This window comes from Sinocyclocheilus grahami, unplaced genomic scaffold, assembly GCF_001515645.1.
Source record: "Sinocyclocheilus grahami isolate Dianchi unplaced genomic scaffold, SAMN03320097.WGS_v1.1 scaffold464.1, whole genome shotgun sequence".
NCBI lineage: Eukaryota > Metazoa > Chordata > Actinopteri > Cypriniformes > Cyprinidae > Sinocyclocheilus > Sinocyclocheilus grahami.
The window spans coordinates 1,151,887-1,174,939 of NW_015505643.1; the positions used below are offsets into that span (position 1 = coordinate 1,151,887).

At 37.2% G+C, this 23,053-nt stretch overlaps 1 protein-coding gene across 2 annotated transcripts in view; it reads right to left on the reverse strand.

The window, feature by feature from the left end:
• The window catches only part of LOC107553093 (E3 SUMO-protein ligase PIAS1-like), a 37,710-nt gene that overhangs the window by 14,083 nt on the left and 574 nt on the right, over positions 1–23,053 (reverse strand). For both annotated transcript variants that reach the window (XM_016235204.1, XM_016235203.1), the window contains exon 2: positions 4,245–4,683. In XM_016235204.1, coding sequence (XP_016090690.1) covers positions 4,245–4,683 — 439 coding nt within the window. The remainder of the gene's footprint in view (positions 1–4,244; positions 4,684–23,053) is intronic.

Below are 23,053 nucleotides of genomic sequence, written 5' to 3' on the forward strand. Positions count from 1 at the left end.
GGGGGGGGGGGGGGGGGGAGGGGTTAACGCAAGAAAGAATAAATCCCACACACTATCTGTTTTTGTTTTTAAATTGGATTGTGTTGGAACGGTCTATATATGGCTAATTAAGATCATAGCACCAAAAAGTTGTGAATAAATCTATTTTTGATACATTTGCAAGTACTGAGAGTGTGCAGGATTTATTCTTTTTTGCTTTGATGTTCTACCTGGTTTTGGTCGTTTATCCTACGCACATATCGATCACCTACAGGTGTGCCAGGGTAATTGTTGATTGATTTTTTTTTATTTTTATGAAAGACATTATTACTTTTTACCAGCAAGGACACATTAAATTGATCAAAAGCAACAGTTAACACTTTTACAATCTATAGTTCTAGAAGTCATTTGTGTTTAGCAGTGAGTGCTCTAGCACAGTCTGGAACTCATCTGTGTATGTTTACTGTTGTCCAGAACTCATTCCTGAGGAACAAAGGAACAGTCGAACATCACTGAAGTAAGCAACACTAGCGATTCAGCTAAAGAAAAGCTTAATGACTGTCACATGTCTTCTAACAACTTTCACCTTAGTGGAAGGTTTATCATTACATTTAGCTGTGAAACCAAAAGTATTTTTATTTTATTTTATTCCATTTCTCAAGAACTGTGTCAAAACATTCTTGAGACAAAGCTACCAAAGTAAAATATACAGAACAAAGTAATGGTGGGTCTCAGCAGTCTATACATGAAGCTGCAAGTAAAACAAAATTGTTCCATATTTTACGTGGGGGTAAAAACGATCAGGTCAGTAAGATTTTGTGGTAACACTTTATTTTGTGTCCTTGTTACATGTACTTACTATTATAATAACAATTAATTATGCATAATTACATGCAAGTAACCCTAAGCCAAACAAACCCTAATCCTAACCCTAACCATATAGTAAGTACTAGGGATGCTACGATCAGGATTTTTGCAGCCCATACGTTGCCGTGGAGCTGCAACGTGCCGCTAGCCGCGTGCAGTGAGCCGCAGATCAGCTCTAACGTCACTGAATCTGATGTTAAAAATGAACCATCCATTCATCATATCATCATGCAAAACATACACAAATAACAAATTTTTAATTTTTTCTCGAAATGTCATCGTTTTTCCACACCGGCGATGACATGACTGTGGCGCCAAATCATTTATGTCCCCACGCATCATGTACGTCATCAGGTGTTGTCGTCATCAAATTGCGATCGGTTCGTGAGATCGGCCAAGTTAATGAGTACCGATCGAGTCATAAAATGTGATAATCGGCCGATACCGATCACCGGCCATCGATCGGAGCATCCCTATTAAGTACATGTAGTTAATTAATTACTCAGCACTTAAATATATAATTACACTGTAACAAGGACACCTTAAAATAAAGTGTAACCGATTTTTTCTTTTTTTTAAGAAATTGATACTTTTACTCAGCAAGGATCCATTAAATTGATCAAAAGTTACAGTAAAGACATTTGCATTGTTTTGTTGTAAATGATGCAAGTTCTTTTGAACTTGCTATTTATCATAGAATTCTAAAAATATATATATTTTTATATATAAAATTTATATTTTTTTGTTTAAATTTTGTTTTCTGTTTTCACCACTGATAATAAAAAAATTCTTATAGACCAAAATAATTCAATCAGAAAACATTTTAAATTGTAATAATATTTCACAATATTACTGTTTTAACTGTTTTGATTAAATAAATGCAACTTTTTTTTTCCAATTTCTTATTTCGATCACTGATAAGTCTCAAAAAATGAGTAAAGGAAACATGGGCAAGGAAAGCAAAACTAATTCATGATATTCTATAATGTTCTCATTATGATGTTATGTATATGCCTGCTCTACAGTTGAAAGAAAAAATACGAGAAAAAAAATACTGCTGCAATAATAATGTCATCCGTGTTTTTGAAAAGGAAACATCTAAAAGCAATATGACCATCTCAAATAACCCAGTCATAATCAATAATATCAGGCATTGCATTTGAGCTGAAACTGTGAATAAAAACCACCCTGCAGAGCTAGTGGGTTAATATACTCAGACAAACACATCCTATATTAGAATAATCAGATATTCATTCTATATTAGAATTATATATATATATATATATACCTATTACAACTTACATCTGCAGAAAAGGACGCGAATGGCGCATGTGAACTTGACCGTGCTATGGTGCTAGTCTAATGTAACTCGTTGTGGATGTGCTCTTCCCCTTAACAGCGCGCTGAACAATGGGCAACTAAAGCACAGAGAATTTACAATATTCTATAACAATCGTGTTCTCATTGTAATGTTGTGTATGTGACAGACTGGCGCTGCACATCTTGCACTTAACTGTATTTCATGAGTGATTCCAGGCCTAACAAATCAGACCACAGATACCGCCCAAATTTCAGCAATAACCAATCAGAAATATAATTCAGGACGATCATCGTTTTCATGATTGATCATCGCTGTCACGTCTCGAGTACTTGTGCCCATCCCTGAACCTTAACCGATCACCGGCCATCGATCGGAGCATCCCTATTAAGTACATGTAGTTAATTAATTACTCAGCACTTAAATATATAATTACACTGTAACAAGGACACCTTAAAATAAAGTGTAACCGATTTTTTCTTTTTTTTAAGAAATTGATACTTTTACTCAGCAAGGATCCATTAAATTGATCAAAAGTTACAGTAAAGACATTTGCATTGTTTTGTTGTAAATGATGCAAGTTCTTTTGAACTTGCTATTTATCATAGAATTCTAAAAATATATATATTTTTATATATAAAATTTATATTTTTTTGTTTAAATTTTGTTTTCTGTTTTCACCACTGATAATAAAAAAATTCTTATAGACCAAAATAATTCAATCAGAAAACATTTTAAATTGTAATAATATTTCACAATATTACTGTTTTAACTGTTTTGATTAAATAAATGCAACTTTTTTTTTCCAATTTCTTATTTCGATCACTGATAAGTCTCAAAAAATGAGTAAAGGAAACATGGGCAAGGAAAGCAAAACTAATTCATGATATTCTATAATGTTCTCATTATGATGTTATGTATATGCCTGCTCTACAGTTGAAAGAAAAAATACGAGAAAAAAAATACTGCTGCAATAATAATGTCATCCGTGTTTTTGAAAAGGAAACATCTAAAAGCAATATGACCATCTCAAATAACCCAGTCATAATCAATAATATCAGGCATTGCATTTGAGCTGAAACTGTGAATAAAAACCACCCTGCAGAGCTAGTGGGTTAATATACTCAGACAAACACATCCTATATTAGAATAATCAGATATACATTCTATATTAGAATTATATATATATATATATATACCTATTACAACTTACATCTGCAGAAAAGGACACGAATGGCGCATGTGAACTTGACCGTGCTACGGTGCTAGTCTAATGTAACTCGTTGTGGATGTGCTCTTCCCCTTAACAGCGCGCTGAACAATGGGCAACTAAAGCACAGAGAATTTACAATATTCTATAACAATCGTGTTCTCATTGTAATGTTGTGTAGGTGACAGACTGGCGCTGCACATCTTGCACTTAACTGTATTTCATGAGTGATTCCAGGCCTAACAAATCAGACCACAGATACCGCCCAAATTTCAGCAATAACCAATCAGAAAAAAAAGAGAAATATAATTCAGGACGATCATCGTTTTCATGATTGATCATCGCTGTCACGTCTCGAGTACTTGTGCCCATCCCTGAACCTTAGTGAGCATAAAAAACTTCTTTCAAAAAAATTACTAAAATAAATGTATAGTTAAATGATCAACTATTTAAAACAAAGTTATTATTATAACTTTATACATACAGCATATATATATATATATATATAAATTGGTTTTATTAAAAAATTGGCAATTTGGACCACTGCAATGTGTGCTCTAGAAAATTCGGATGCCATAGTGTGTGTACTCATGATTTCAACACTGTATGCAAATGACAGTTTAGGAAAAGAGAGAGAGAGAGAGACTGTGGTTGGTTGTGGGGATTGGCAGTCTATTTGAACAACACTCCTCAGGCAAACGAACACACTGATGCCAAACCAGCCAACACCATTAAAATGCTAATGTAGGGAAAAATGGGTCTGCGCATCTCTACAGTTGCCATACATCACACAGATCTACACAAAAAACACACCACTAAAAATGTGCATGAACATACACTCACCTCACTATCAAAATCTCAAAAACTCACCAAGACTCGTAGGTTTAATGAGCTCATCCAGAACATCGTAGAACGGCAGCCGTTGAAGTTTGACATCAGGGTGTACGGGGTGCAGGCTCGTGGGGAGGTGGGGCAGTCCCAGCTCATGTTTGGGCCCGAGAAGGGAGATGGGGAGCAGAGGGGATGCGGGCGCTCTGTGCCCATCAAATCCCAACTGCGTGAGGCCAGGGGGCAAAGAGGCAGTGACGGGGTGGACTCCGGGCAGGGCCAGCTCTGCTGGGGACACCAGCTTGGTGGGAAAGCGTCTTCTGTAGAGCTCCTTGATCTTCATCTGGACGGCAGGGCTGCAGCCGGCTTTAAGGAGGTATAAGGCTTTGGTCAGGAGCTCGTGCTTTCGTCCATGTTTGTTTCTGCCTGCGTAGCCCAGAAGAACCTGCAGCTCTGACACCCGCAGGCTCATCACCATTTGCTACAGGAGAAGGAAAGGAAGACAGCGGCAGAAATTAACACGCACATTCTGAGCCAACTTGATCACAACATCACACTTCCAGCGCCAAACACACTTCATTTGCATAGGCCAAACTGTTTACTGGGCAAACACACAAACACATACTCGCAGCTCAGGCACTGATACACACATCTGAAGGCACACACAAACCCAAACACACTCAAATACAAACACATCTCTCACACACACGTGCACGCTTTCCCTCAGGCTAGGATAGTTCAGTAATGGTCTAAGCTATGAAATATGCAGGAGCAGCCCCAAACACACACAAACACAACGGAAGTGTCACATTCCACAGGCTTGAAAACGAGAGGGAAAAACCAAACAGAAGTGGCCAAACAATGCAGAGCAAAGACAGGCAATGTACACACTAACATTCTTAATAATAAACCATTCTTCTCCAGAATGGCAAATTAACACATGCTGTCCAGATTGACTGATGTGTGTTTCTTGGTGAGATTAAAGGGCCAGTTCACCCAAAAATGAATAGTCTTGTCATTTCTCAATATGCGTTTTTATGCAACTGTAACAAATTAGCTCAAAAGACAAATATTAATAATTAATCATAACTTGTTATAATTAATTATAAATATTTGGATCAGCTAATGTAATTAATATTACAATCAACAAACCTGTTCACCCAGCGAACACCCTGTGTTAACTTAATTGTTTATTCATTCTAAGAAATGTTTATTTACGGGGTATGGGAAATAAACTCCTTATTGTACAATTCAGAGCATGTAGCTAAAATATGCATTAATAGGGACTCTAGTTATGGGCAAAACAACATACAACCTTGAGTGTGATACAAACAAGACTTTAATAACTACACTAAACACTTAAACTATTCTAACACATACACACATGCATACAGTTAGCAATGGAAAGAGAACTTAAGCAGCGTACAGGAATGCAAGAAGTTATAGTATTGTTTGAGATTCGGCAGATCAACAGCCTTGAGCAAACCATCAGTTTCTTAGTTCTAACACACCTTTCTTTAAAAGGGGTGGGAATACTTAAAGGGTTAGTTCACCCAAAAATTTAAATTCTGTCATTAATTACTCACCCTCAAGTCGTTTCAAACCCGTAAGACCTTCGTTCATCTTTGGAACACAAATTAAGATATTTTTGATGGAATCTGAGAGCTGTCTGACCCTGCATACGAAGCTACGAGAATACTTTTTGTGCGCAAAAGAAAAAAAAAAACGACTTTATTCAACAATTCATCTCCTCCGCATCACCCTGGTGCCATTTTACCGATCTCCTTGCTACGTTTCTGGACTTGGGAACATTTCAGTTACGTTGCTGTCTATGCAGGGTCAGACAGCTCTCAGATTCCATCAAAAATATCTTAATTTGTGTTCCAAAGATGAATGAAGGTCTTACGAGGTTTGAAACGACTTGAGGGTGAGTAATTAATGACAGAATTTTCATTTTTGGGTGAACTAACCCTTTAATGGATCAAACAATGAGACTAAAAGTTTGATACTTGCATGTCTTGCCCATTTGAATAAAAGTGTCCTGATGCAGTTTGTTGAGGCTCCAGTTGATCTTGGTTGATTTTTTTCTTGATGAGAGAAGCCTGAGAATCTTTGATGAATGGAAAGACAAGGCCGCAGCCTGGCACAAACTTAGGGGTCCTTAAAAGACTTCTAGCTCAGCATCCTCATCTTCTCAAAAATCTAAAAACGCACCTGATCTTGTGATCAGTGATCTTTAAAGTGTGAAGATGTCACACCCTTGGGATTTGAGGGATCCAATGAGGAATGGAAACTTTGGAGGGAAATTTTATGATCCTTTGTCTTCTAGCAGGGTGTTTTGCATATGAAACTGAATTGGCTGTTCAAGAGAAGAATCTTAAAGATTCTTATAATACTAATGTGTCACAGAGTTAGCAAAATGTAAAGCAAATTAACAAATAGGAAATGTAATTTGAAGCTCACAGATACCAAGCAGGCATATGTGCGATCTTGGTTAATTAAGTAATACTACAACATTCATTGAAGGTTTAATATATAGGAAAAACACTATAAAAAAACATATGATTACATAGGATAAATGATTGTACATGTCTCAAGTGAAGACACAATGTTCTGGAATATGCATATTTATTCATAGAATGGTCGGTCTATGAATTTATGTGGAGAAATGGTCCATTCTATTAGTGTTGTCAAAAATATCGATATTTCGATAAATATCGATACTGAAATATCTGAACGGTACCAATACTAATTTCCCGAAGTATCGATACACCGATACTAGCCGAGCTGTCACTTTCACTTCTCTCCAAAGGCGCGTTGACAAACACCACACGTGACCGCAGTGCCTGTCTCGTCTCATTAGCTCTGGTTAAATAGCAAAAGTGAAGTGAATAGAAAGATGGCGAGTGCGGCGCCCCCGCGACCGGCTTTGGTTGATAAAGAACACAGCAGGAGTGCTATCTGGAAATATTTTGGATATGAAACAAATGAACATGGAAAGCCGAAGGACACAAGCAAGCCAATATGCAAGAGTTGCTACAGAGCAGTGCTAACAAAAGGCGCCAACACCTCTAATTTAGCAAAGCACCTGAAAGACAGACACCCGGATCTATATAAAGAATTTCGAGAGGTTGGTAACTGTTCTCCTTTTAACATTACTGAAATATTAACCAAGACGGCCTAGTATTGTTGCTGATATGAGTGTTGTCTCGTTTGAAAATCTGCATATAATTGCAGTAACGGATTCCATTTAATTATTTTGTTTACTAATTTGTTACTTGATGAATAAGATTGCACTGATTTTGTTTTTGCTTGAGGTTTAAGTATCTTTTGTTGATGTGATTGGATTTGATTTTACTTGGAAATACAAAAGATTGCACTTTTTTTTTTACTTGCACTTTATTGGTTTTTGAATATATGGCAATTTGAGAGGCTTTTGAACAAGTACACTACCTCAAGACATTTTTGTTCATGTAAAATATACCTCATTGTCATGTTCTAGACTTGTTATATTTATCACTAAATTAAAAAAAATATTAATATTGTGGCAGTTTTTTACTCCGTGGTATCGAAAATGGTATCGAATATCGATATTTTTCAAGGTATCGTATCGAAGTTAGAAATTCCAGTATCGTGACAACACTACATTATATGGTCCTGTGTCTGTCTTTCAAAGGGTATATAGCACAGTGCACATAGCATTTTTCCACATACTTTTTAGCAATAAAGAGTCTTATCAGATGGTAGCCCTGGTAACTGAGCCCTCCTGGAGTGATAGTTGCACTTTCAGAGGATGGTTCGTGGAACTCACAGAGTGGGTTTTAAAGATTATTTGTTATATATAACTAATAATTGTGTGTCTGATCGGTCCAGCTGTTACACGACCTTGCACCCTTGTGTTTTCGCAGTACTTCATCCTCAAAGGTCAAAGTTCAATTCCAACACTCAAGAACACAGAGTACCCAGATGTGTTCTTGATATCGAGGATGCATCAAATACAGACGAGAGAAGCAAACCGTTCGAAATCCGTAAGCTTGTAAGCTTAAACTTCTAGTGTTAAACTTTCTGTGGCATGCATGCAAAAAAATGCCTGACTGCTTATGAAAGTAAACATGTCATTTTGTTTGCCATAATCTTAATAAAGTGATAAAGACCTGAAGAAAGCCTGCAGTACTTTTTAGTGGCATATTAAAAAGAATATTAACATTGACAAAGCACAATTTACACAAATACATGCAGTAAAAAAAAAAAAAAATGCAAGTAAATGTTTTAATTAGTTATGATGACATCTGTGATGTTATGTTATATTATTGTGCATTGGGTGGTGCTGTCCTGCTATTTAATATGTGCTAGGATGGCCAGATGAGCAACAAGACATCTCCATTCTCACAAAGATGCGTTCTGTGTCCTCGTGTCATTCTGAGTTTGTTCTTTAAGGGTAGCCTGGTAAAACCGGTCTCCATGAGAATGCGAGCCCGTCTGCGTTCTTAGAATTGAGAAACATCCTCGGTCATCATTTACTCACCGTCATGTCATTCCAAACCTGTAAAGAAGTGAAAAACTTGCCAGTATATGTCCATACAATAAAATTCAATGGGGTCCAGTGTTGTATAGACCCCACTGGCTTTCACTGTATAACCCAAAACAGTTTAAATATGATACAAAATATCTACTCATGTTTCACAGAAGAAAGTTATAAAGGTTTGGAATGCCATGAGGGTGAGAAAATGATGACAGAATTAGAATGTTGGGTGGAACGATCCGTCTAACCTTTTGCGTTTGGAACCTGCTATATTCCTAAGTAATGTCTGTTTGCATTCTTTCCTGTGTAAATATATATTAGTTTCTCCTTTGGACAAGAAGATATTAGTTTAAAATTAACCAGACAATAAAAAAATCTAACAATGCACTGATTAACAACTCAATCCCTGTACTGCACACAAGAACAAATCAGAACAGATGCTCATACAACTAAGAGCCTGCCAGACAGTCCTGAATAAATCACGATGTATTTCTGTTTTAAAATGACGAGAGGAGAGCAGAGGAGAGGAGAGGGTGTTTCAGGAAGAAAAAGAGAGTGACAGTGGGCATGAGAGAGAGAGAGAGAGAGAGAGAGAGAGAGATGGGGGAAGGGCAGAGACATGAGCTACTCGGCTTCCAAAACAAATGAAATTGAACACACACACACACACACATAGAAGCGGTTCAAGTAAAAATACTCAGCAGGCATAATGCTGTTTGAAAGCAAAGTCTGCCGACAAAGATGCGGTGACTGCAGCTTACAAGAACGACTCAAATTTCCCCCTATAAAGAGAGAGAGAGAGAGAGAGATGGGGGAAGGGCAGAGACATGAGCTACTCGGCTTCCAAAACAAATGAAATTGAACACACACACACACACACACATAGAAGCGGTTCAAGTAAAAATACTCAGCAGGCATAATGCTGTTTGAAAGCAAAGTCGGCCGACAAAGATGCGGTGACTGCAGCTTACAAGAACGACTCAAATTTCCCCCTATAATGACCCATAACAATCTAATCAATCATTAATTCACTTAGTGATCCATCATATTCCAACAATTGTCGGGAACAAATGCAGAAATGACAATCATTAACTGAGCTGTTTAGGTGAATAGATTGGAGAAATCAGAGCTAAAATAGATCAGACATTCATTTACGGCGAAATCATTCGGTCTGGTGAACACTCGGGGTGGGCGCTATACCAGTGTGAAAGTGACTACCGGTGTTGTGCCCAATTCTGACCCCCGCCAGATTACTACCCCCTAGTATTGGTAGGTTTAGGGTTAGGTGTGGGGGAGGGGGAGGGGTTAGGATTAGGAGTGGAGGTAGGATTAGGCAATCAGGTAGCGATTGCAGGGGTCGAAAACGGGTACAACTCCTGTAGCTAATGCATGAGCAATGTAAGTTTGTTTCTTTGTTCATATTGTGTATCTTTGACTTTGTAACCTTAGTATGGTTCATTTGATTTGATCTGTTGTATTTTTGTTCATCTTTAATGGACAAATAAAGTGGTCATATGGCATTGTATTACTGGACTCTGTGTTCTTGTAGACACCCCTGCTGGACTCAAGCCAGACATTCCCTAAATCCTAAAACATAACCTCCTTTACTGCACTGAAAGCGAACGTCCCACCCTCCCTGCAAATTGCAGTCCAAAGCCACGCCTCCTGAACGCATGAACGCATGAACGGATCAGACGACCAGAGACAACATTACTACAATACATCATGTGTCATTCACCGGTGAGAACTTTATAGTACAGTTAATTAGACAAATTATGTCAAAATGCCCGTCTTTGTAAGTATCCTATAGCAGACATAACCAGCTAAACGTACTGTATCAGTGCACTGGATCAGTGCATTCTCTTAAAGTGACAGCACTATTAATCAAACAGCAACAACAAAGAATTCAATCATACGGTGAAATATGCAATGCTCGTTTTACATTTCATTACTTTATTAAATTTCTGTACCTAAAAACTAATGTTAGACCTACCTAAAAAAACTTCTTATTTTATTTGTATCTTTACTCTATTGTATTTATTTGTGCTGTTGCTTGTAGTTAGATAGATTATTCTTATTTTCTTTATTTTTATTTGACAGTATAGTTTTACCCTAAACATAGCACATATCACAGCTAACTCCTATATTATGATTGGACCTGAGATTTTTTTTCAGGATGTCTTCAGTACACTCATTATTACATTATTTGATTGATAAAACAAGTCACTACTTTGACACACCCTGGATGTGTGAAAAAGCAAGTAACCGTAACCGTGACTCTAAAACCGTGATACAAACCGAGCCGTGAGTAAGTTGAACCGTTCCACCCCTAGTAGCTATTATGTTGTTCCATGATATGGATTTTGCTATACCGTGGATACCGTTATATATTCATTAATTCAAATTTTGCATTTATATAGTTTTGTTAAATTTGGTACGCTGTGCCAGTTTGAACACAAATGACGATAAAGAGTCGAGGCTGAACGTTTTTGTCCTCTGTGTGCAACTACACAGGCATTAGTAATCAAACACATAGAGCATCGTAACAGACCAAATAAATAGAGCACAAATCGCCTACTCCAGTGGTTCCCAAACTCAGGGACGCAGCAAGGCTGCGGGATAGTGTACAGTCAGCAGATTATTTTGCAAAATAAACCTCTGCAGGGTAATAAAGACTACACTACGTAATTTTCCCGCTTATCATGCGGCCACTTACCTGATAAGTAAATAATTGAGCGCAAAATATTAATTTGACATTTTAATTACCTCAACATGACTCGCAGTACCCGCTTGAGCGCTCCGTTATCAGTTGAAGAAGTTGTGGTTGTATCAATAACAGACCACTAGATGGCGCGATTGAAGAGTCAGAGTTGTATTGCAGGGAGACATGTAGAAATATAAACGAATGATGCATTGTTCTGCTCTAAGCATGCAAGTTACAAGTTTGTGAAAGGACTTCCAGTGCCAGGTAAACGTAAAGCAGATTATGAATAAACTTAAGATTCACAAATACCAAAACAACGCGTCTACACAAGCTGGACAATAATTCAATATCAATATGTATCGCGATATAATTTTTTTCAATAACGGTGATATGATTTTTAAACACATTTCCGATATTTCGATATACATTACCAGTGTTTCCCATACATTGATTAATTTGTGGTGTTTGACTTCGTTGAATAAACATGAGCACTGCACGTTTCAAAATCAAATAAGTTTGTAGGTACAGACATCTGTAGACATCTGTTGTGGCCGTTTTTATGAGGCTTTTTTAATAGTGTTCATATCGATACCGGAATTATATCGTATCGACCGAAATTAAGAAATATATCGTCATATAAATTTTGGCCATATCGTCCAGCCCTACACCAGAAGCAGCGGCGCGATTTGACAAAAGCAAATAGAACCCAGTGATGTTCTCTGCTGTGGATGCGGCGCGACGCGACACGACAAATCCATGACAGTAAACTGATGCCCGTTCTATCTCTGACGAACTCCAGCGCTCTGACACAAAGAACAATTTCAAATATTCATAAGAGAATCGTGAAAAAATAGTTTCCTCAAAAATATGAAGCAGCACAACTGTTTACAACATTGATAATAATTCAAAATATTTATTGAGCAGCAAATCAGTATATTAGAATGATTTCTGAAGAATCATGTGACACTGAAGACTGGAGTAATGATGCCAAAAATTCAGCTTTGATCACAGGAATACAGTAGTCTATATGATAAAACATTCAAATAGATAATTTAAATTGACAATATTTCACAATATTACAGTTTACTGTATTTTTAATAAATAAATGTAGCCTTGGTGAGCATAAGAGACTTTCCAAAAAAGAGGGGGTGGGGGGGCCTTGAAAAGAAAATTCTCTACAAAAGGGGAGTCGGCAGAACAAGTTTGGGAACCACTGGCCAACTCAAACACACAATATTTAATTTAATTTAATTTAATTCATACAGGCCTCCCTCATGTTGCACGTTTGCACTTTTTAAGAAAAACAATGGCACAATAAAAAATAAAAAAAAAGACTTTTTCAGGTCTTATGTCCAACCCCTCACTTTTTCTAGTTATATAAGGTTAAAATCTTTGGCCTGTAATTTTTTTTCCTCATATCGCAATATAATATCAATATCGCCTGGACACTCAAAATATCGTGATATGAATTTTAGCTCATATCGCCCACCAGTAGTGAACACACTCTGGTAAAAAAAAGCTAATGAAATACTGCAGACCAGCCAGGAGCATCTCACATAACAACACACTGATAGCACAGGAGACTCACAGAGCACTGAAGAGAAATATATGTGTGTGTGTGAGTGAGCTTATGAGTCTGAACAGCTCAAGTGAAAGGGGAAAAAGAGAGAGAGAGAGATGGAGGTTTCTGACCATGAGCACACACACTGCATCTGTCAAATGCTGCAAATGTCTGTCAGTTCTCTCTCTGAGGCACACTTGCTTTTTCACACATCCAGGGTGTGTCAAAGTAGTGACTTGTTTTATCAATCAAATAATGTAATAATGAGTGTACTGAATCATAATAAAGGAGTTAGCTGTGATTAAATTGCATTCCAGGAATCAGATATCATAGGGTGTGAGGACATTGTGACGCATTGTGAAGCATTTTGCAGATCCACACTGATCCCAAAACTGATGCATATATAAACAAACAGCAGAACGTTTAATGCATACAGTCTATTCTGTACATTTAACCACATTTTGATGTTGTTTGAACTGGAGGTCATGTGGGTACAAGACCTGTTGTCAAATCCGCTCAGACAATTCGCAACATGGTTGGAAAAGTTCTGTATTGATGCTATGAATGAGAAAAAAAGCCTTGCTTTGTGACACTTTAGAGATCCTTCATATAATTTCAACACACCGCTTGATAGTTTCAGTATTACGTAGGGCTGCACGATAAATCGGAATGGAATCGAGATCGCGATTCGATAGAAGCTGCGATTGTCATGCGTATCTTTCAGTGAAGCACGGTTCTGTGATCAGCAGTAAAATCTCCATCCAAAGGCCAGAGGACGCTCTCGCGCTGAAACTCCAAATACGCCTCGCAGAAGAAACCCATAAAATGCCTATCGCTGCAGCTGAATAAACAGAAGATTCAACTGCTTTCATTGATTCAACGTGCCTAATAAACACACGACTACTGCAATATATGGTTTATTGGAGTTCTTATTATAATTTGTATTAAAATAAAGTATATTTATAATGCAATGTCTTTATCACTGCTTAAATACTAAGAAATATGTTGCGTGACTTATTCTGTGTAAGAAGTCACATCATCTCACAGAAGGATTTATTTCAAACACTCGACTGACGTTAAGAAGTGAGTTTGGAGTAAAAATATGTTATTAAATGTGGTATTTTCACCTGCTTTCAGATGGAGCAGCATTTACTACACAGAGCCGTAGTTCACTGAGAAGCTATGCAAACAGCTGTCATTGTGATTTTTTTGCGTAACTTGTCAGTGACTACGGCTATGTGTAGTAAATTCTGCTCCATCTGAAAGCATGTGATGATGATTTCCTGCTGATTACAGAACCGGCTTTACTAACAAAATGCGCATAACAATCGCATTCGATTAATCGTGCAGCCCTAGTATTAAGCCTAGAAAACCATGATAAAAATGAGCTTAAAATACAGAAATCACCAAACAACTTTGTGAGCAGCCAAGAGTATACCTGCATGATATTCATGCTTTGTTCACATTAATTTTATTCCTCTGACTTTTCTCACCAAAGTAAACTGCCCACATATCTCTCTCTCTCTCTCTTACACTCAAAACCCTCATCACAGCCCAGAGGGTCTAATGTTTTATCCCACAGCCATTTACAACCAACTAATACAGCACAATGTCACGCACCAAATCCCAGATGTCAGAAAGCAAAGGTCCTAGTTGTGCCAGTGTCAACGTCAGATACGGCCACCCTGCTGAGGTTTTCCTGCACAACACTGTGTCATATGAGTTTGAAAGTGGTTTAACACCACCACCACTCTAAAACCCACAGAGAAGAGAAACACAGAGGTGTACTTGATGTCTGCAGAGTCAGTCAGCTTTATTCGAATAGTTAACCAATATGAATAGGTAGTAGTGTTAAAAATGTCTGCAAAACTAGCTCATGCTTTCCAATCACCTGCAAAGTGGACTTAACAGACTTCAAATCATAGGGAGCATGCATGTTGAGGCACTAGATCATCACAGTCAGGAAATAATTAATGCAAAAATGTGCTTCACATTAGGCTATTTTACTGAAGCGCTGTATTTCATTATACAGCTTTTAATATCATCATCACTGTAAGACACACTATCATTCAAAATGTTTGGGTCTGTAAGATTTTTTTATTTTTTTGAAAGAAGTGTCTTATGCTCACCAAGGTAGCATGTATTTGATCAACAATACAGTAAAAACAGTAATATTGTGAAATATCATTACAATTTAAATTACAATTTTCTAATTTAATTACTATAGCCTATTTTAAAATTTTACTTTTTTTTTATTTCTGTGATTCCAGTCTTCAGTAACACATGATCTTTCAGAAATTATCATCAATGTTGAAAACAGTTGCTCCCTAATATATTTATGGAAACTGTGAAACATCTTTTTCATGATTCTTTTATAAGTAGAAAGTTTTCAAAAAGCATTTATTGACATAGCCTATAAAACATACAAGTCTTTTGTAACACTGTCTTTATAACAATGTCACTTCTGATCAATTTTATGCATCCTTGCTAAATGTCTTACCCCAAACTTTTGGACAGTAGTGACTACTTTTTCGGACTTTTTCAAACTTTAATTAAAATAATTAAATAAATTGACTACCCTTTTATTTTAGTTTGTTAGTTTGTATGAATAATATGTGCAAATATATTCAAAAATATAAAAGTAAAATAATCATGATCATGTTCCATTATACACAAAACACCTAATCCATGTGACTTGATGTAGTATTAAATGAATGAATTGTGCCATGAAATCCCCTGCACAGTGTGTAGGGACCCTGTGAATCAGAATGCAGCTGGAATCTGACCATCTACTGAGGAGGTCCGTGTATTAATAAATCCATCCAACACAAACAGCACAAAGGTTACGACTGCTCAGCATACGAGCAAAAAAAGTAAATTATTTACTTATCTAATGCAAATTTATGGGTTGGTGCATTTGTCTCGGGGCAACATAGAAAGAATAGTGCTTTTCATTTCTCCTGAAAAACAATCCAAATCTTTTTCTCTCTTTCTCATTTTTTTGCAGCGTATGTAAACGTGTGTGTGTGTGTGTGTGTGTGTGTGTGTGTGTGTGTGTGTGTATTTTGGCTCTTGCTGTTCAGGGTACATCTGTGCCAGGTACACGCTCTAATATTGCTTGATGCGGGTGATCCAGCCAAATATTCTTCAAGGTCATGCAGATTTTTACTAATTAAAAACAAAGAGGAGAACATAAGATGCCAAATACACCAGCACAGAACCTGAAGGTGTTTCTCCATTTCTGAAACAGAGAAGCATTTTTCAGGCTCAGGTGTAATGCATATTAACTTAAGCATTTGTGCAGGTGCGTTGCGGTCTGTCTTTGGGGCTCAGGTGCACATGAGCCCGTGATGAAGATCATCTTTCCTGAAGTGTAATTTCAGAGAATAAAGGTGACTCAGAGACAGAATCCCTCCATCTTTTCACATGCCTATCTGTCTGATGCTGCGACTGAGAGCCAACAAACAGTTGAGGGGTCACAAACACACACCTACCCCCAATTTCACTTACATGCACACTCTCTTTTCTCTCTAGCTAAGAGCCAAGAACTATGTAACGGTATGAACATTTCTTATCATGATTATAGTGGCCAAATTTATCACGGTTATCAGTATTATCACGGTATTGTTAAAATTTTATCATGATTTATCTTCAAACCGGTAATCGTTACATCCCTACCCAGAACACAATTAGTGTGCCAGCTTTTCCTCCAACTCTCTCTCTCTCGTCCGTCCCTCCCCCACCATCTCCAGCCCTGCAGCTCACTGGCGGAAGATCAACACTCACATACCTCAGTGTTTTGTGTTTCACCAACACAGCTCCAGCGGTGAGCGCACACACATGCAGTATATCCATGTAACCATACTATCATAGCATGATCTAAAGGCTCCAGATATGACAGCAGTAAATAGCAAAGTCCCCAGCAGAGCCACGCAACTGTCTACAGACACACTGCACACAAACGACGCTTACAGTATATGCTACTCAATGGAGCTCCTTCACAAAAGAAGGAACAAGTGACTGAACACGCATACAGACCAAAAAACCCAAAATGTGATGAACAGGTGCTGTTTTGTTCAGAATTATTATTCGAAAAAGGAAAGTATTCTGTTTTAGAATTCTATCAAATTATGAATTACTCATTCGTCTTTCAGAGAATGAGCACAGTGTCTAGATCGGTTTATGTTGATATTTTATATCTGAAAACAAATATGTTTAATATGTCTGATAAACAATATGCAGCACTGGTTTTCAGTTATTGTTTTACTTCTGTTTTTTATTATCTTCATATCACAACAATAAAAACTATGTTTTTTTTCTAACAACAGCAGCAGCAACAATAATATTAAAAATAGGTGAAATAAACTGGCAAAGTTAATGTTTTCAAATATAACAAATTACAAGGTAATCTATCAACTTTGCATACATATAATAATTAGTTTTAAAGTTTAAACCAATGGTTTAGGGGTTGTTTATGTTAAAGAGTAAAGAGAACTAGTTCATTAGAGTAATCATACATTGTTAGGAATGTAACAAACAAAGCAGAGTTTGCACAGCATATTATTAGAATTATTAATGCTTTTGTAAGCTACAATTGCATTATATCTGTTAGTCTGACTTCACAAAAACCGGAATGGTACAATTTCAGTATGTCTGAGCATTTAAAAATGTACATTTTGAAAAAAAAATTTTTGTTCATGTTCAGATATTTTACTGTAATTATTGAAAACTTTTTATGTAAAAGTGAAGATAAAATCTTTTGTTTTTCCAATGTCTATAATCTGTCATCTAGAAATAATTACTTAGTAATTAAATGGTAACAGCTTCAGCCACTGCAAAGCAATACCACTTTAAATAGCTAAAGATCTCCATTTCACACACAAAAAAGAAGAAATATGAAACACAAAAACTTCACACTTTACCTTTAGTCACATAATACAAATTAAATGACAGTATAATGAAATGTACACAACAACATCGCTGAATTGCAACACTTATACAAAAAATGTGCTCATGGAAAATAAAAACAGAAATGTTCTATGCATTGACAATACTGTTGGTTGATTCTGAAACTAATAAAATGGTGAACTAACACTACAGTTAATAGGTCAAGCGGACACTGTTATTGACCATTGACAAGAATTTCCCAATAGTCAAATAATCAGCCTGACCAATACATCAATCAACAGTTTGGTTTTGAACACTCCCAACTCATTTGTTTTTAACAGGAGACTGGAGAATGTCCCAGACTCTCCCTACAGAGTCCAGGACATTCAGATCTTAAAGGGTTAGTTCACCCAAAAAATGAAAATTAGCCCACAAATTACTCACCCTCAAGTCATCCTAGGTGTATATAACTTTCTTCTTTCAGACGAATCCAGTCGGAGTAATATTAAAAATGGTCTTTGATCTTTCAAGCTGTTTAATGCCACTCAGCGGGTGTTGCATGCATCAGTCCAAAAGAAGTTATAAATAAAAAGCGCCCATCCATAAAAAAAGTGTCTCACATGGCTCCGGGGGTTGAACAAAGGCATCCTGTAGCGAATCGATGTGTTTTTGTATGAAAAATATCCATATTCAAAACGTAATAATCACTTAAATGTAGCTTGCGCCAACAGTCCTACACGGAAGCAGCTCCGGGCGGATGACGTATGAGTCCAGCATTGCGCATGCGCCGCTCAGAAAGTGACGCACGCGGAAACGCAGCGGAGAGATCAGAACAAAACACCGGTCACTTATTAGAAGTACAAAACGAGGATTTGTAAAGAAGAATGTCGGAGGATTTCGATATAAGCCAAGAGGAGACTCGGTTTCCTTTGCTAAAGTAAGGAAACTTTGCTTCCTTTGCTCCTGTTAACAAACGTTGGTTTTCACGAGACTCACCGGCACATGCGCAACGCTGACCTCATACGTCATCAGCCCAGAGCTGCTTCCGTGTACAACTTTTGGCGTAAGCTATATTAAAGTGATTATTAAGTTTTGAATATGGATATTTTTCTTACAAAAACACATTGTTTCGCTTCAGGAGGCCTTTGTTCTCCCCCCGTAGCCATGCGAGCCACTTTTTTTATGGATGGGCCTTTTTTATTTAAAGGGGTCATATGATACTGCTAAAAAGAACATTATTTTGTGTATTTGGTGTAATGAAATGTGTTTATGCGGTTTAAGGTTCAAAAAACATTATTTTCCATATACTGTACATTATTGTTTCTCCTCTATGCCCCGCCTTTCTGAAACACATCGATTTTTACAAAGCTCGTCGGTCTGAAAAGCGAGGTGTGCTCTGATTGGCCAGCTATCCAGTGCGTTGTGATTGGCCGAATACCTCAAGCGTGTGACGGAAATGTTACGCCCCTACCATATTGTGATGATGCCCTGTCCGGCCGGAGCGACGAGACAAAAGCATTAAAACCCATTATAAACGAGGCATTTGTTGCATCCAGTGGGGACATAATTACGGATTATATTGACTTATACTGTCTTTTTAAACCATAAAACCATGTCTGCATTTGTGATCTGAGAAATGACAATTGGAAGGCCAAACAAAGTAGTTTCGCTTTCACAATGAAACACACAGCGTCTTCATGACATGGCAGCGGCGGCAACAACAATACTACAGCGAGAATAAATGTTACGCCTTCTTTCTTTGCGTGAACATTTGGGCGGCGTTATGCAAATCTTCCCACATTGTGACGTAGACATGTGGGGGCGTGTTAGAACGAGCCATTTTTGGTAGGTGTGGTTAACTCTTAACTTTTATAAAGAATATCTCTTTGGATTTAAGACTTTAGTCTTTGCAACTTTACAGATCTTCTCTATGCACCAAGAGCTTGTAACACTCCAAAGAGAAAGGAAAAATTGAAATTGCATCATATGACCCCTTTAACTTCTTTTGGACTGATGCATGCAACACCCGCTGAGTGGCATTAAACAGATCAAAGACAACTTTTAATATAACTCCGACTGGATTCGTCTGAAAGAAGAAAGTCATACACCTAGGATGACTTGAGGGTGAGTACAGTGGACTTTCTGCAGGAAACACAATGAATTCAGACCAGACTTCAGAGCATAACATGAATCCAAAACACATGCAAACCAGAGACCAAAGCACACTTGAGCTTTATTTACCTGGAAGAGAAAGTTATCATTGTTCACGTGTTCACACAGTGAAGCATTTTAAATTATATTTAGCACCAAATGCATTTCCAACCCACTATATAATGCCAAAAAACACTGAAGACAGTTTCAGGGAGGAATAAAAAGTGCACTTTATGATTTATTACGTGATTAGCATGAACGTACACATGTCTTAAAGCCATGATGAATCAAAGTAGCAAGAGATATTTTTTCTGTATTGTAAAGTAAATCTAGAGTGTAACAGATTATCAGAAGTGAAAAAAAGAGTGAGGACTTGGTTCTATAAATCAGTTGTTGATTTGATTTTGAGATGTGGCCGTTGCACTCAAAAATGAAGATGAGCTTGCAGTCAGTAGTGGAGGGATGGGGTTTAAACTGAATAAATGATTGGAGTAGTCCAACATATGTCACCAAATAAGCCCGTCTTTCTCATAGAAATATCTATTAATATCTTTTTGATTAAATATAAAAAACAGAGCCTACAACACCCTCAATTACAAACAAATCACAGAGAGAGCGAGAGAACAAGAGCTTCTCTGCATCCTCTTTCTACAGTCAGCCTGGATGTGCATCACTATCTCTTGGCAGCTTTAAAAACGTAAAATCTAATTTGTTGACCATGTGGAGCTCATTGTGTTTTAAATATAAACTTCATTCATCTATAATGCTGTGATGTAGTGTGAAGTATGCTGAGAGGACACATGGAGACTTTAATAGATGATTAAAATGACTAACAGAGCATGAGTGCTGAGCTGACTACACATATTTATAAGCCATAATAGCAGCAAATGACCCCAGATCAGTAGGATGATTCCACAATGTTCTGGAAGAAATTCCTCTATTCCAGTATTTGGTTATGTGCTGCATTGTGTGAGAGAACGTGCAGTGTGAGCTAAACCCCCAGGATATTGGTACAGGAGCTAGAGCCAGGTAAGAGAACATCTGCTGAAGGGAGATATAAAACACACACACACACACACACACACACACACAAAACCACAATCCCCACCTTAATCACCTCTCAGTTGATGGAGGCTATTTGTGTGGCCAGAGATAGCTGGCTACAGCCTGAGAGAGGGAATGAGCACATCAGTATAAAGCATGTGTGCGTTTCAATAGATCTCATCAAATGTGATTTTCTTTGTGCTGACATACAGCAACATCCAAAAACCCTACAATAAAACATCTGGACGGTGGACCTACACTGATATTTCCTGCAGGTAAGCAACAGGACAATATAGATCTCTCATGCTTCAAAAACAGCTTGGGTCAGACCATCTCTTACCTAATCACCATTATAAAAATCAACACCATATATGAATATGAAATTACAAATATCCATGCTCCTCTGGGAATCACTGCAACTGAAAATTTAAAGAGGTATAAATAATTAAGAGGTAAAATAAATAAGTAATCTGATCTATTAAACTAATTTCCCTTCTGGAATTAATCAAGTTCAGATTTGGTTTTAATTAGCATTTCTTTAAAAACAACAACAAAAGTGATTTGTTGAATTCATACTCCTGCCCACAACCTAGCATATCACTCATGAGATAATTTAATGGACTCTGTGCACAATCGCTTCCACATTTAGTCTCAGTGCAGCACAATGTATGGAAATTGTGAGAAAATTAAGCACAAAATTCATCTTGAGAAAGTGTCACAACAGGACAAAGCAACCTTGATGATTCACCTTTAAGCTTAAGGAATTTGAAGGTTCTGGAACTCATTACTAAACTGTATCTTTTAATCAGGGGCGTTTCTAGCTTTTCATCAGTACAGGGGCCTCCATCAAAAAAGTGTCCCAATATTTTGAAATTTAGCACTGAGCATAGCACTGAGATTCCAGTGAAAATACGTAAGTAGACGACATGCAAAAAGTCAATTGAGTTTACCAAGAACACAGTCTGAGACTCTTGAGTCTTCACATCACAAGCCCCTGAGCCCTTGAACAGATGCATATCGGTCCAGTAAGCAACATGTGGGCAGGTCTACCTCTCTTATCCACCCTGACCACACCTTCTGCCAATCTGACTGTTATTCCAAGCAAAAGTAACATTTTGTACAGTTGCTGATTACTGCCTTTAAAGTAACTATTAAATATTTCTGCGAGCAGAGTGAATAGAGGTGGTGTAAAATATCAGGTTAGTTGCCAAATCTAATTATGGCTTTGAATTGTATCTCTGCACTGGTGGACCTGCCAAAGACACAGACCAAGGGCAAACAATAGGTCTATTTGTAAGAAATGAGTAATAAATGCAAAACAGGAAAAGAGAACTAAATCTTTTTTTTTGTCTAATTTTATGGAAAGCAAAAAGACAAGATGAAACCTTGAATGGGAATAAATCAGAGTGCTTCACACAAATAAAAAAAAGCAGAGACATTTAAAACAAAGCATGAACTTCTTTCAGTGTGCGGTCAACTCTCTATCATTAGACAAAGGCTTTCAGTTTCCATAGACACAAAAAAATGAAAAAGCCTTATCAGACATGCACAACTTGAACAAATACAAAAAATACCGCTAAGCATGTCGTATTTCCCATTCGTATTATGAGCTCACAGACCCTATTAACTGAAATTCAGCAACATCAGAGCAACACCTGTCATTAACACACTACATTCAACTTGAAGGTTTAGTTTACACAAAAATTAATGTTGCTCCAAAACTGTATGACTTAGTTTTTTGTGAAACACAAAAGATCCAGCATGACAACTATTTCAAATGGTGACTGAGGCTGTCATTCTTCCTTTTCACAGTTTTTACATTTTGGATGAACTAACAGTTTAACTAACAGCAATCTAATTTTTACAATATTGTATTATTATTATTATTCATTTTTAAAAAAAGCTTTTTCATCCTTATATGAACAGAAGGTTGTCCATTGGTATTGAAGCATAAGGATGGTGAACTTAAATGTTCCGTCGGT